Here is a 14,992-nt window from a genome sequence, read left to right as displayed (position 1 = left end):
GTTGGGGAGGGGAGGATGTCCAGCCCTGGCGTTTCCAGTTTTAAGGGAAAAAAGCCAAAAATCCACTTTGGGCCTGGTCTGGCCCTCTCCCCTCCCAGTCTCCTCTCATATCCACTCCCCTCCCCCTGAGGAAACTGAGGTCCAGAAAGGCCCCAGTTTCCCTGATGGGGCCCCCTTCCCATACCCTGTCCAGATCAAAAGGACAGCAAGGGCAGGAATGGGTTAAGTTTACAACTTGGGGTGCTCCACCACCCCTGGGATAATGTTTGTCTGTCTTTGGCCGAGGGTGACCTTTTTTTTCCATGACTACAATCCTACCCTTTTAGACTATTATGTACTTAATGTTTTATTTAATTGTCTATGCTATTGCATTCTTGAATCCATTCCTTTAAAAGAATCTTTTATTTTGATGTCCTAATTAAAAAACCCTTCTCATTGCCTCAGATAGTCTGTAAGCTTAACAAATATATAATAACACAAGGAATATAAAGCTATGGATTCTAGCTGGAAAAACTTCAGGGCTACCAGGGTGTTAAAGACACATTAGCACCCAACTGAGACTTTCTGCTGGAGCTTGGGCTCCTTGCAGACACTTGGGGACCCTGCTGCCTGCCTGTGGATCTCTGTTTAGCTACTTGTAAATTGTGCCTCAACTTTCCTCTTCTGCAAAATGGGGATCATAGCAACATCTGCCTCAAAGGTATTTTGAGGAGTCAGTGAATTAAAATAGATAACTCTAGTTGAATCTTCTAGAGGGCTTCCATGATGGCTCAGACAGTAAAGAACCTTCCTGCAATGCAGGAGACCTGGGTTCAATCCCTGGGTCGGGAAGATCCCCTGGAGAAGGGAATGGGCACTCCAGCATTCTTGCCTGGAGAATTCCATGGACAGAGGAGCCTGGCGGGCTATAGCTACACAACTGAGCGACTAACACTTTCTTTCACTTTCTCTAGGTGAATCTGGCCTGGCTCAGATTAAGTGCTTTACAAATAATAGTGTGGTTTTTTTGTTTGTTTGTTTTAAATGATGAGATGGTTTCAGAGACAAGTCAGTCACATGATTAATTAGAAAAGGAAACAACTCTCCTATGATATGATTTCTCTATTGATTAACGCAGTGTCCATGAATCCCTGAAATATGTTTCCCACCAGGTGAAACGCTGGCCCAGAAAAGGCCAGCTCCTGGACCTCGGACCTCCACGGCCCTGGGGCCCCGCAGTTCCGCTTTCTTGGCGCCAGCCAGCCTGGCTTCCACGAAGGGCTCCTTTGTGCCCCACCCCCCGCACAGCTCTCATGTGGACTCTGGCCTCTCTGGGCCTCAGTTTCCTCATCTGGAAAACAAAAGAGGAAGTTTCTGTTAGCGCGGGAAACCGGCGTTGGAGATTCAGCAAGACAAGGCAGCCAACACAGGGTGGTCCCCGCAACGTGGGAGCCCCGAGTTATTTCTGAACGCGGCCCCTCCCCAGCCTACACGCCTCCGGCCAAACAAGGCAAGCAGGTCCCGGCAAGACTCCTCCTCCCCGCCTAGCCCCTGGGATCCGCCAGCCGTTTTACACAGGGGCCAGAAAGTGCAGACATTCAAAGGGCAGGTTGTACCTTAAAGTGTGTGTGTGCGCGCCCGCGGGTGCGGCGCCCCTGGGTCTGTGTTTTCGCTCCACTTTCCTGTTGGTTTCCAGCTGCCCCGCCAGTTCCGGGAGGGCCCTGGGCCCGCGGCTGCTCCCCCGCCCCCCTTTATAAAGCCCGGCGGGCCTTGGGAAAGCTTGCACAGCTGCCCAGCTCGGCGGCAGAAACAGCCCTGCCCCATCTTCTGCTTCCCCTGCGGCAGCTCGGACCATGGGAGGCCCCCACGGCGGCCCCTTTCTTCTCTTTCACGGTGAGCGCTCTGGGGCCCTGAGGGGTCGGGGCAAGCGGCCAGGGAGCCCCCGGCAGCACCATGTGGTGCCCCCGCGCCCTCTTTTCCCTGGAGAAATGCGAGGTGCAGCTGGCAGCTATGGGGCCAGCCTGGAAGGGAGTCACATGGCCGGGCGTGGGGGCGGTGCTGAGGGTGCCTGGGGCCAGGGGCCAGGCACCCCTACACGGTGGCAGGATCCCCCAGCATTTTCTAGAGCCTGTCCCTGTCTCCCAGAGAAATCTCTGAGCTCTCTGAACTGCTCCCAAAGTGGGAGACAGGTTTGGGGAAGGAGGAGGGGCAAAAAGGAGCGCTGAGACCCTCTCTATGTCTGTCTCTCTCTCACACACACACACAGGTGGCGGCTCTTAACACAGGTTGTAGGGAGATCCTAGGGGGCTGGAGGACTGGGGGGCGGGACCTCTTCACTGCCAGGTGGGGGTACCCCCAACATGTCCCACACTGTCTCAGTGGCAAAATCAGCCCCAGAGACCCTCGTTCTCGCTCCCCCGGATCCAGCTGAGATTCAGCTGCAGGTGGGTGGAAAAGGTTTTACCGGCGCTGGTGGCAGGTTTGAACTTTTGCTGTGACTTCCCCAGGGCCTCCCTTCCCGCCCCACCCAGGGTGGCTCTAACGGTTATCTGGGCAGCTGGTTGCCTAAGCAACCAAGCAACAAAGAGAATGAAGAAATGGCCCTTGGGGTACCAACCCGGGCTTCCCAGGTCACCCTGGGACGGGATTCCCCGTGCTGGCCCAGGTTGGCAGGCATAAGCTCAGTGGCTCCCGGGCGGGGAAGCTAGAAAGAGGAGTCTGGGTGGGGCACACCTGATGGAGGGGAAAGCTGTGTGTCACTGGAGCTGAATCTCACTGCCTCTGAGCCTCACTTTGCACATCTGTAAAATGGGGTAAGACCGATCTTCACCTTACTGGGCTGTGTTAAGTGAGTTCCAAAGCAAACTATTCCTAGTTTACAGAAAGAATTAAGTAAACAATATTTTTATTGGCTCAGCGGTAAAGATTCCACCTGCGATGCAGGAGATGTGGGTTGGATCCCTGGGTCTGGAAGATTCCCTGCAGGAGGGCATGGTAACCCACTCCAGTACTCTTGCCTGGAGAATCCCATGGACAGAGGAGCCCGGTGGGCTGCAGTCTATAAGGGTTCAGACACTACTGAAACGACTGAGCACACGCACGTTATTATTTCACTGGCTGGTCTGGGGGGAGACTGGAGGGTCTGAGGAGGAGCAAAGAGAGGCTGCCTGTCCTGCCCCCACCCCAGGAATGTAACCGCTCAGGGCTCGCCAGGGGGAATGCAAACCAGATGGGACTGGGCGCAGATGACCAGCAGCGCCTCTCTCAGCTCCTGTTTGGGCGACCTCCAAGGACCCAGATGGAGAAATTGTGGCCTGGGAGCCTCTGTGGTGGGGGAGCAGAGCCCAACCCCGCCCTGGCGGAGGGCACGGGGCTCAGAAGAGCTGTCCCACCCCCATGCAGGGTCTGGGAAACTTGACCCCATTCCACCTTTTCTGTTTAAGTGTTGTCACTTTTTGTTTTTTATTTATTTTTGGCTCTGCTGGGTCCTCACTGCTGCGAGGACTTTTGTCTAGCTGCTGTCAGCCGGGGCTGCTCTCTCGTCGCAGTGCACGGGCTTCTCATTGCAGTGGCTTCTCTTGTTGCACCTCCCAGGCTCTAGGGCACAAGCTCAGAAGTTGTGGCGCACTTAGTTGCTCCTCGTCATGTGGGATCTTCCCAGTTCGGGATCAAAACCATGTCTCCTGCACTGGCAGGTGTATTCTTTATCACTGAACCACCAGGAAAGCCCCAGTCCCACCTTTCCCAAGCTCCTCTGTTCACCAGATTCTTCCTGAGCCTTTTCTGGGCTCCAGGCCTCAATCTGTCCATCTGCAGAATGGACACAAACAGGGCAGTTGTGAGCAGGAAGTTGGGAAATGGGGGCAAATCAGCCCAGGCTGCATAATCCTGCTGCGGTGGGGAAGGGGAGGGGCGGTGCGGCAATAATTTTGGGTCTGTCCTGCAAAGAGGAACTGAGTCCCAGCAGAGGGGGGAGCTAGCCAAGCCCTGTGACCCGAGAGGAGGACGAGAGAAATCCTCAAACGAGGAAGGGGAAGGGCATCCCAACCTCAGTTTACCCTTGCTGAGAGGGCTTCTGGGAGGGACTCCATGCCCACCGCCAACCTAAGGGTATCAAGTTTGGACCTAGGGACTGAGTGGCCAGGGGACCCTCCAGTCTGCTGACCCCTCACAGCCCTTCAAGCCGGGCTCACAATGACAGACCCCAGAATTCCCCTGGAAGCTCGCTCCAGGGGCAACGAGCTGTGTGTGAGTCATGCTTTCCCTTGGCCCAGGAAGTGACTCATTCCTGCCCTTCCTCCTGCCCTATCCGTCCGCCCACTGCCCCCTTCTGGGTCTCCCTGGATTGTTGGGGTCTGTGTTGCCTCCTACAGCATTCTCAGGTGGGCAGGGACTGGGTGCCTCCCCCAAGCCCTCCATGCTTCCCCCTGCGGCTGAACTGTCCTCCCCCTCCCTCCCCCTTTGTTTCCATCCCCGCCTCCTAATTGTTTCCCTATCTCCCTCTCAGTCTCCACATCTCTGTGTTTCTTTGTCCAATCTCGGCCACGTCTGTTTCTCTCTTGCGGAGTTCCCTATTTCTCTGTCCATCTCTGTTGTTGCACAGTCACTAAGTTGTGTCCCACGCTTTGCGACCCCATGGACTATAGCATGCCAGGCTCCTCTGTCCTCTAGAGTCTCCTGGAGTTTGCTCAAATCTATGTTCATTGAGTTGGTGATGCTATCTTACCATCTCATCCTCTGTCACCCTCTTCTCCTGCACTCAGTCTGTCCCAACATCAGAGTCTTTTCCGATGAGTCGGCTCTTCCCCTCAAGTGGCCAAAGTTCCTGGAGCTTCAGCTTCAGTCCTTCCAACGAGTAGGCAAGGTTGACTTCCTTTAGGATTGACCATCTCTCTCTATCACTGCCTGAACTTCTGCCTTTGTGTTTCTCTCCATTTGTCTCTCCTCTTCTGTCTCCATCTCTCTCTTTCTCCCTCTCTCTCATCTCTATTTTTTCTCCATGTCTTCTTGTCTGTCTCTCTTTGGTGAATCGTAAGGAGATCCCCATCTCTAAAGGCCCTGATGACTTGAAGAGGCCCTGAGAATGGGGTGCCCCTGGGTGGTAAGTACAGCCAGAGAGGACCCCCTTCCAGCAACACCCCCAGTGTGAACCCACAGCATCTTCCTGTGCACTGGGGTGGGGGCAGGGGCAGCCCAGGGTTAAATGTCGCCACTGGGTCCCAAGAAAGCCATCAGGACTGACCGACACGGGTGTGGGGTGGGTGAACCTGTGTCCCTGAGGAAGGGTATGGGAGCTGGAGGATCTTAGATTCAGTGTTGGGGGTGGAATCTGAGAAAACTGCCTGATCCAGCCCTCTCCTTACATAAAGAAACGTTATCCAGGGAACTGTACTCAACATTCTGTGATAACCTCTATGGGAAAAGAATCTGAAAAAGAATGAATATATGTACACGTATAACTGAATCACTTTGCTGTTCACCTGCAATTAACCCAACACTATAAATCAACTGTACTCCAATATGATTTAAAAGAAACGTTGATGACAGTACACTTTGGTGCACCAGGCGATATCTGCAGGCTTAATTCTCACAGTATTCTAGGAAATGGGTCCTGTCATCATCCCCACTCCACAGAAAGGGAAGCTGAGGCTCTGAGAGATGAGGTCGCCTGACCACAGTCTGAGACCTGGGGCTGCCTGGCTCCAGTCTGATTACTGAGCTGCTGCCCACACCGGTCCCCGGGAGCTGGGACCCCCTGGTGCTTGGAACTCTGCCTCGTCCCTCAGTTTCTTTCTCTTTGGCTGTGCTTCGTCTGTGTTGCTGGGCACAGGCTTTCCCTAGTGGTGGCTCACGGGAACTGCTCTCTAGCTGTGGTTTGTGGGCTTCTCATGGTGGCGGCTTCTCTTGTTATGGAGCACAGGCTCTAGAGTTCTCGGGCTTCCGTAGTTGTGGCACATGGGCTCAGTTGCTGCGTGGCATATGGGTTCTTCCCAGACCAGGGATTGAACCCATGTCTCCTGCATTGGCAGGTGGATTCTTTATCACTGAGCTACGAGGGAAGCCTGCCATCCCTCAGTTTCTGAAACCCACCTCCAGGTGACAGGTGGCAGATCCCCTGGCCATGGGTGTTCATTCGCAGGCAGATGCCACGTACCCACTTTCTCCTTGAGCAACAGACAGAGACAGAGCCCAAGCCTGGGAGGGGCTGAGAGCCCTCTCTTCCTCGTTTGCGTTACTCTGGGGACTGCATCTGCCCTTCCCTGCCGGTGGCCCCTCTGACGCCCCGCCCTCTCTGTTCCAGTGTTGTGCTTCTTGCTGACTCTGTCGGAAGTTGGATCCCAGAACAGCAAGGGTGAGTCTGCTGGGAGCAACGTGGTCCACAGCTGGAGCCTGGGGAAGGGGCCCTAGACTTCCGCCCGCACCGCTCAGCCCAAGCAGGAGACAAACCCGTTACAGGGGGAACGCCAGGGTCACGCCTCCCCAACACCCCGTCTCCTGGAGTTGATCCTGTCCCCGTCCCCAGCCCCTGGCTCTGCCCTCACCTTCTGACCAAGGTCTCCATCCCCACAGCCTGCGCTCTGCGGTGCCCTCCAAACTCCTCATGTGTCAATGGCACTGCCTGCCGCTGCACTCCAGGATTCATTTCTTTTTCTGGGGAGATCTTCACCGACCCCTTGGAGAGTTGTGACGGTACGGCAGCTTGGGGGTGATGGCGTGACATGCAGAGATTGTGGGGTACAGTCCAGTGTTTCTGGGGGACATGGGTGTTGGTTGGGGGCCTCAGCCTTTGTCCTCAGGTCCATCATCAAGGACAGAAAAAAAGAGAAAGGAAAAGATATGAAGATGGACAGACGAGACATGAATACACATGGCTTCCTAGAGAGAGCACAGCTGGGTCTCCAGGAGTCTGGAGTCTGTGCCTCAGTTTGTCCTTTCAGAACTGAGGAGGGGGACACAGGGCTTCTACCCACACCCCAGTTCAGCACTTCCCACTGTGTCTCAATCCGGGGTGACAGCCAGAGGGCCAAGAAGAACAGAGCTGATTGCACAAGCTTTAGGAATGGCTTGCTCCAGCCACAGCCCAGTCTCAGCAGTATGGCCTAAGAGAGTCTAATTCTTTCTAAAAGTATACTGATTAAACTTCAGGCCCAAAGCTGGGGAGTCAGGTAGGGGTTGGGAATCTCTGCACTGACCAAACTCGTGCCTTTGGGAGGTGACCCCTTGCCCTGTTGTGTTCCAGACATCAACGAGTGTGGCCCACCCTCACCAGTGTACTGTGGACCTTCAGCAGACTGCCAGAACACGGAAGGGGGCTACTACTGCACGTGCAGCCCAGGCTATGAGCCTGTTTCTGGGGCAATGATCTTCCAGAATGAGAGTGAGAACACATGTCGAGGTAAGAATGAGGCTGCGCTTCCCGCCTCTCATTCTTGAGGTTTGGGGCCTCAAATGCTGAGTCCTTCCTGCAGCATCCTGGTTACAGGTGTGGCACCCAGGTCTGCGTTAGGAAAGGTGTACCTATGCCTGTGCCACTTGCACGGAGAGGCGGGGTGGCATGATGAACCAGGGGCCCAAGTCCTGGCTTTGCCCCCTGATCGCTCTGTGTGTGACACTAGCCAGGATACTGATTCAGAAATCACTGTTTGGGACTTCCCTGGTGGTTCAGTGGTTAAGAATCCACCTTGCAATACACAGGACATGGGTTCCATCCTTGGCCAGGGAACTAAGATCCCATATGCTGCACAGCTCAGCCAAAAAAAAAAAAGGAAGTCATTAACATGTGAGATGTGATAATGTAATTGTGAGTTTATGCTTTAAACAAACAAACAAAAAGAGTGTCTTTTACAGATAACAACAAAAGTAGCTTTGCCTTTTACTAACTGTGTGATCTTGGACAAGTTACTTCACTGCCCTGTCCCTCAGTTTACCCATCTGTAAAAAGGGGGTGACAGTGGTGTTTACCTCATAGAGTTGCTGGGGTATAAATAATAATAATAAGAATAACAAGGCACAAAACAGTGAGGGCCGTTGGCATTTTAAATTATGGTCATCATGATCTAACTCACCCTCTCCAGGATGGGCATCCCTGGGGGCTGTGCCCCAGGGTGGGTGCTCAGGAGCAGCTGTCCTGTCCACTCCCTCACCAGGGACCCAGGAGGAGCCTGGCCTCCATACATCACTAGGCTTTGCCCCCTTTCCAGTGGGAGAAGATAGGCAGGGGAAGGGGCAGAGGAGACCAGCAGTGGGTAGAGGGAACTCCAGAGAGGGCTCCATGAAGATGGTTAGACCTGAATACAGAGGATGGGGAGGGGAGGAAAGGGAAGGTGGGAGGTGAGAAGGGGCTGAGCCCAGGATCCAAAGGACTCTGAGGAGGGTCCTTTGACCCACTCTGCTGCACAGAGAAGAGCCCGCAACCTTGGTCCCAGCCCCTTCCCTCCTGCCCTGCAGATAGAGGGAGGCACAGCCTCACAGGGAAGAGGGGTCCTGCATCTGTGGGGTCTCTGCTGGTTCACAGGGTCCTCTGTGGGTGGATGTTGTGCTTGAAACATGTGGCCTGGCCAGAGCCTTCACACGAATAGGGAAAAGTTCCCTGTCATCCCATTGAACCGTTTGGGGAATGGAGTGTGAGCTGGTTTTCGCCTGCCTCCTTGGCTGGATACCCTTGTGCAGTGACCAGCCTGCACAACAGTACGTGGTGGTCGTGGATCCCACTCAGTATCTGGACTGGGTGTGCCGCCCACCCACTGTTGTGAGTTCCTCTAGAGACAGGCATGAACAAGAGCGAGTTGGGAGAGGGACCTCCAAGGGCCTCAAGGAGGGTGCCAGGCAGAGAGCAGCCTACTGACTGGGACTAAAGCCTGCCGCCTGAAGACCTAGCTCTCTGGCGGGCTCAGCTGGACTGTCTGTGCAACCCTGTCTCAGCATTCCAGCCTTTGCTGCACCTGAGCATGTGTCATCCGTGTCCAGGCCGTGGGATCTGCTATGGGCAGACGACTGGGGCTGCTCCCTGGCTTCCTCATCCCACTTTCTCTGGCATCAGAGGGCCATCCTGTGCATCTACCTGGTCTCCCAGCCCTCTCTGAACCCCAAGGCTCAGAACCTCTGCAGAGGGGCTCTTCTCAATGTTCAGAACATCCACCCCACTGCCATGGGGGTGACATTCAAGGTACTCAGTGCGGTCACAGCACCATGTGTCCCGGAACCGTATCTGTCCTCTTCGCCATTGTTAATGACTGCTGGAAGGAGACCTGCCCCCACTGGGGCCTCTGACCCAGGGTGAGTCCACCCTGGGTTGTGGTGGACTCTGGGGACCTGTCTAGAAATGCTGAAGGAGGAGATTCAAGGAACAGTCCACTGTCCCCGGCTGGCCACGCCCCTGGCCCAGCAACCTGCCTGGAGAAGACGCCTTCTGTCACCCTGACCCCACATCTCAGCTTCTCAGCCTCCATCTATTTCCCCGCCCCACCCAAGGCTCCACCCTGACCCTCCCCAGTAATTGCGGTTCACAGACCTGAGGCAGTTCTGATGACCGAGGCCCGGGAGGATGTTGTGTCAGGGGTGTCCCAGGGTGACATCAACCCCCAACCCACTGCAAGAGTCAGTCGAACAAAGAGGCTTCCATCTGGACCAGATGATGAGACGTCGTCAAAGACCACTGCCCCTGTCCTGACCCTTTACTGAGGAGACCAATCCAGGCCCCACAGTGACCCAGACCATGTCGGGAGAGAAGGTGGAGGCTGAGCCCCACCCAGCAGGATGCACAGGCCTACGTCTCTAGTGGGAGGCCAAGTGCCAAGATGGCAGAAACACCTGCCACCCTTCACCCAAGGGCACCTGCTCCCTGCTCCAGCCATCCAGCCTTTGCTCATTGTGAACTTTGCTCAGATATGGATTCTTACCACTTCCTGCCAGTCTGGGGGAAGCCTTCATGGGAATCAGAAAAAGGTACCTTCTTAGCCCCAAGGCTGCCTGGCCAGACATCAGCCCCACTGTCGAACACGGCCTGGTGCCCACTGCCCGGGTGGCCCTGACCTTTTTCTGTCATCCTCATTTTCCATGCCACTGCCCCAAAACATTGTCATTGAGCGGCCTGACTCAGGGGTGGATCTTGGTCCATCTTCATGGAGCTGGAGCCTCAGAGTTAGCACGGACAGGAGAGTGCTGTCCTGCCGGAGTCAGCAGGATCTAAGGAGAACTCTGATGGCAGCACTCGCCCTGGGGGAGTCAGGACAAAGTCCATCACTAGAAGCCAAGATGGGCCCTGCTGAGGGAACACAGCTGCACTCGGCTTCCAGGAAGACCCACCCAGTCCTTCGTCCAAATCCTCAGACTGGGACACAGGCAGCTGTGATGTTCCCATCCAAGCTGGGAGCTTCCCAGGGAGCCTAAGGGAGCCAGAGCTGGCAGACGGGTAGGACTTGGGCCACTTCTGGCCACATCTGGACAACAGAACATGTGGGCCACCATGCTCACCATAGGATGCCTCCGTGTGAATGAGGAAAGGCCCCCACTCACCAGGGGAGAGAGAGTGGGCCCTTCTGGATCCTTCTATACCAGAAAACGTGGCCAAACTCCATGCTCGAAGGCTGTCCACAGCAGCAGGTATCCATCACGCTCTCCTTCCCCTTGCAGACGTGGACGAATGTCAGCACAGACCCCGAGTCTGTAAAGGCCGCAGCGTCTGCATCAACACTGAGGGTAACTACACCTGCCAGTGCCCACCTGGCTTGGAGTTCAGCCCAGAGGACCCGAGGCATTGCACAGGTAGAGACCCCAGGAAGAAAGGGTGAGGTGGGCCTGGAGCTGGGGAAGGAGCCGAGGCAGTTCCCAGAGCCCAAGCAGCAGAGAGAAGAGACTCGGGTTCCTGTGATGACAAGGGTCTGCCAGGGCCCTGCCTGTGGATCGCCTCCCCGAATGGTCCCACCACAGACCAGGGAGACAGCAGAGACTTCGGGCCCCAAACTTGGCTCTGTGAACATCTCCCAGACCTCACCCCTTCCACATCTGCCACATTCAAGCAGAGGAAGCTCTCACTTCCGGTTCCTAGAAGGGGAACCTTGGTCCAGGGCCCCAGAGGCAAGAATCCTTGGTCTGGAAGTCCAGCCCCTGTGACTCAGTTTCACTCCTAGTTTTTCTGCCTATAAACTGAGGACCATGGCCCCTACCACGCCCATCTTACAGGTGTTTTAAGAGTCAAGTTGCAGGTCACCAGGTGCTGACACGTGCAGTCACAGTGGGGTCCTTGGTACTGGGCAGTGAGAAGCGGAAGTGGCGGTGGCGCTGACCTTCTGGCTTTGTCCTCAGATGTGAATGAATGCACCTCAGGGAAAAAACCATGCCACAGCTCCACCCACTGCCTCAACTCCGTGGGCAGCTATGAATGCCGCTGCCGCCCCGGCTGGAAGCCTATTGCTGGATCCCCCAATGGCCCAAACAACACTGTCTGTGAAGGTTCGGAGCTCAGATGCTACACTCTTGGAGTGTGCGTGCATGCTCAATTCGTCTTGTCCGACTCTTTGCGACCCCATGGACTATAGTCCATGGCATTATCCCAGCAAGAATACTGGAGTGGGTTACCATTAGCTCTTCCAGGGGATCTTCCCGACCCAGGGATTAAACCCACATCTCCTGGGGCTCCTGAACTGGCAGACAGAGCCTTTACCACTGAGCCACCTAGGAAGCCCACACTCTTGGAGACCCACACTCAAAACATCCAATCACATATTCAGTGGCACCCGCACAAACCAAACAGAATGAATGCTGGAGGTGTCCTGCTATGCCAGGCACTAATTCTTGTTAATTAAATGTGATTAATGTGTTAATTAAATGTGAGATCTGGGGGGTCCTGGAGAAGGAGCTGGGGTACGAAGGGGAAGGCTCACAGGGACTCTGGGCAGCAACTAATTGTTGTTCAGTTGCTAAGTCCTGTCGGACTCTTTGCCAGCTCATGGACTGCAGCACGCCAGGCTTCTCTGGCCTTCACTATCACCCGGAGTTTGCTCAAACATCATGTCCATTGAGTAGGTGATATCATCCTCTGTCGTCCGCTTCTCCTCTTGCCAGCATCAGGGTCTTTTCTAATCACGAGAAAAGATACTTCAGTATTTTCACAACTTGCCTATCTGTGGGGCTCATCTGCTGTGTGTCAGAACTCCGCACACTTCCCATAAATAACCTTAGTGTCTACCACTCGATGTGCGGACACCGGGTGGTGTCACCTCCTGGGGGACTAATATGGGAAAAAAGTGGGGCACAAGGAGGACAGGGGCCTCACAGGGCTGGGGCAGAGCCTGACCTCCTCCTTCTTGTCCCCAGATGTGGATGAGTGCAGCTCTGGGCAGCATCAGTGTCACAACTCCACCGTCTGTGTCAACACTGTGAGTTCATACACATGCCACTGCCGCCAAGGCTGGGAGCCTAAACCTGGACTCAAGGATAAGCAAAAGGACACCATCTGTAAAGGTACCTGTCCTGCCCTGACCCCAGGCCCCGCCCACAGCAAACAGACACTGCCACAGCTAATGAACTGCTGTCCTGTCCCCTGCAGAGATCTCCTTCCCCGCCTGGACTGCTCCCCCTGGAATCAAAAGCCGGGTAAGTGGCCCCAGCGGGGACCAGTGGTAAAAAATCCCTCCAACCAGCTCACCCTGATCACTCATTTTCCCCGAAGCTCCCCCACCCAGGATGAAACTCTCTGACTTCCCCACCTTTCCCCTCTCTCCAGAGTCTCTCTGCCTTCTTTGAAAGAGTCCAGAAAATGAGCAGAGACTTCAAACCAGCCATGGCCAAGAAATCCATGCAGGTAAGGGCAGGACAGTGTGGGATGGCTGGAGGATGTTTCAGTGTGAATGGAGATGCCCAAGCAGAGGCCTCTGGTCAAACGCATACATCTGTATACAAAAGTCACGGATTGCTATTATTTAGTTGCTCAGTCCCTCTAGGCTCCTCTGTCCGTGGAATTCTCTAGGCAAGAAGACTGGAGTTGGTTGCCATTTCCTTCTCCAGGGGATCTTCCTGACCCAAGCTGTGTCTTCTGCATCGGCAGGTGGATTCTTTACCACTGATCCACCAGGGAAGCCCACACACACACACACACACACACACACACACATGTTTGAGAGGAATATAATGTCAATGAAATGGAGCAGTTGAGAATTCAGCTTTGGAGCAAGGCCACAGAGTTCAAATACCCCTCATCCCACCCACTGCCAGTTCTTGCTGTGTGACCTCAGGCAAGTGACTCCCCCTCTCTGAACCTCAGTTCAGTTGGGAAAGGTTTAAATGAACTGATAGGAGTGAGTCTCAAAGAAAAGTGCCTGGCATACAATATAAATACTATATGTCATATGTGCTTGGCCTGGTAGAAATATTGAGCCTCTAAAAAGATTATAATAATAAACTTTTTAAAAGAGAAATATGTGAGCCCTTTATGTCATTTGGATTTTTCCAATAGCTGCATTTTTAAAATATAAACCTTAAGAATAAATTTAAAGAGTAGAAGTATAAATGCTGGAGAGAGTGTGGAGAAAAGGGAACCCTCTTGCACTGTTGGTGGGAATGTAAATTGATACAGCCACTATGGAAGATGGTATGGAGATTCCTTAAAAAACTAGGAATAAAACCACCATATGACCCAGCAATTCCACCCCTAGACATATACCTTGAGGAAACCAAAACTGAAAAAGACACATGTATCCCATTGTTCACTGCAGCACTATTTACAATAGCTAGAACACGGAAGCAACCTAGATGTCCGTCGGCAGATGAATGGATAAGTTGTGGTACATATACACAATGGAATATTACTCAGCCCTAAGAAGGGGCGCATTTGAGTCAGTTCTAATGAGGTGGATGAAACTAAAGCCTATTATACAGAATAAAGTAAGTCAGAAAGAGAAAGATACATATCACATACTAACCTGCATGGAATCTAGAAAAACAGTAGGGCAGCAATGGAGAAGCAGACATAGAGAAACTCAAACAGGGGCTCCGTATCAACCTAGAGGGGTGGGATGTGTAGGGAGATAGGAGGGAGGTTCAAAAGTGAGGGGATATATGTATACCTACAGCTGATTCAGTGTGAGGTTTGCTAGAAAACAACAAAATTCTATAAAGCAATTACCCTTCAATTAAAAAATTAATTTTTTTTAAAAAAGAAGTAAACAAGTGAAATTAAGGTGAAAATTGCATTTGACCCCATAGATTAAAACTATTATCATTTCAACGTGGAGCCATATTTCAAGTGACATCTGGGGCTCAGGGCAGCTGTTTCGGGCAGTGCAGACTTAGAAAGTGCCTGCATGCGTGCTCAGTCGCTCAGTCACGTCTGACTCTTTGCGACCCCGTGGACTGTAGCCTGCCAGGCTCCTCTGTCTGTGGGATTCTCCAGGCAAGAATACTGACGTGGGTAGCCATTGCCTTCTCTGGGGGATCTTCCTGACCCAGGGATTGAACCTGCGTCTCCTGCATTGGCAGGTGGGTTCTTTACCACTGAGCCACCAGAAAAGCCGCAGACTTTCTATGTCAGAACAGGGCCTGACATAATGCCAGTGCGTGATAAATGTTAAGCACTGTTGCTGTTATAATACGTGCACACAGGCACATGCTCAACCCCCTTACTCATCTTCTGGCTACTGCCCTGTCTTGATGATTCCCCTGGTTCTGTCCCCTAGGCAACCCAGGTGGTTCTCCAGTGTGTACCCCAGTTGTGGGGGTGGGGTGAGGGGATGTGAGATAGCAGGGTCCTTCGGGCCGCCCTTGTGGTGCAGTAACCCAGGAGCTGTCACTCGTTACCCACAGGACCTTGTCGGGTCAGTGGATGACCTGTTGAAAAACTCAGGAGACCTGGAGTCACTGGATCAGTCTTCCAAGCACGTCACAGTCACTCACCTGCTCTCAGGCCTTGAACAGATCCTGAGGACACTGGCCAAAGCCATGCCTAAAGGCTCCTTCACCTACCGTTCGCTTGACAACACAGGTGAGACTACGTCCTCCCCAGCCCAGCCCCCCAGGA

General features: G+C 53.7%; 1 protein-coding gene across 1 annotated transcript in view; it reads left to right on the top strand.

The window, feature by feature from the left end:
- Window positions 1-1,742: 1,742 nt before the first annotated feature.
- The window catches only part of CD97 (CD97 molecule), an 18,222-nt gene continuing 4,972 nt past the window's right edge, over window positions 1,743-14,992 (top strand). Inside the window, exons 1-10 of the mRNA XM_010855432.1 lie at window positions 1,743-1,872; window positions 6,281-6,331; window positions 6,550-6,669; window positions 7,220-7,375; window positions 10,612-10,743; window positions 11,284-11,430; window positions 12,295-12,441; window positions 12,527-12,573; window positions 12,704-12,781; window positions 14,779-14,956. Of these exons, the coding sequence (XP_010853734.1) occupies window positions 1,833-1,872; window positions 6,281-6,331; window positions 6,550-6,669; window positions 7,220-7,375; window positions 10,612-10,743; window positions 11,284-11,430; window positions 12,295-12,441; window positions 12,527-12,573; window positions 12,704-12,781; window positions 14,779-14,956 (1,096 nt within the window). The 5' untranslated portion in view covers window positions 1,743-1,832. The remainder of the gene's footprint in view (window positions 1,873-6,280; window positions 6,332-6,549; window positions 6,670-7,219; window positions 7,376-10,611; window positions 10,744-11,283; window positions 11,431-12,294; window positions 12,442-12,526; window positions 12,574-12,703; window positions 12,782-14,778; window positions 14,957-14,992) is intronic.

The sequence above is a fragment of the Bison bison genome, unplaced genomic scaffold (genome assembly GCF_000754665.1).
Source record: "Bison bison bison isolate TAMUID 2011002044 unplaced genomic scaffold, Bison_UMD1.0 scf7180017864365, whole genome shotgun sequence".
NCBI classification, from domain to species: domain Eukaryota; kingdom Metazoa; phylum Chordata; class Mammalia; order Artiodactyla; family Bovidae; genus Bison; species Bison bison.
This window is presented reverse-complemented; position numbering and strand designations above follow the sequence as displayed.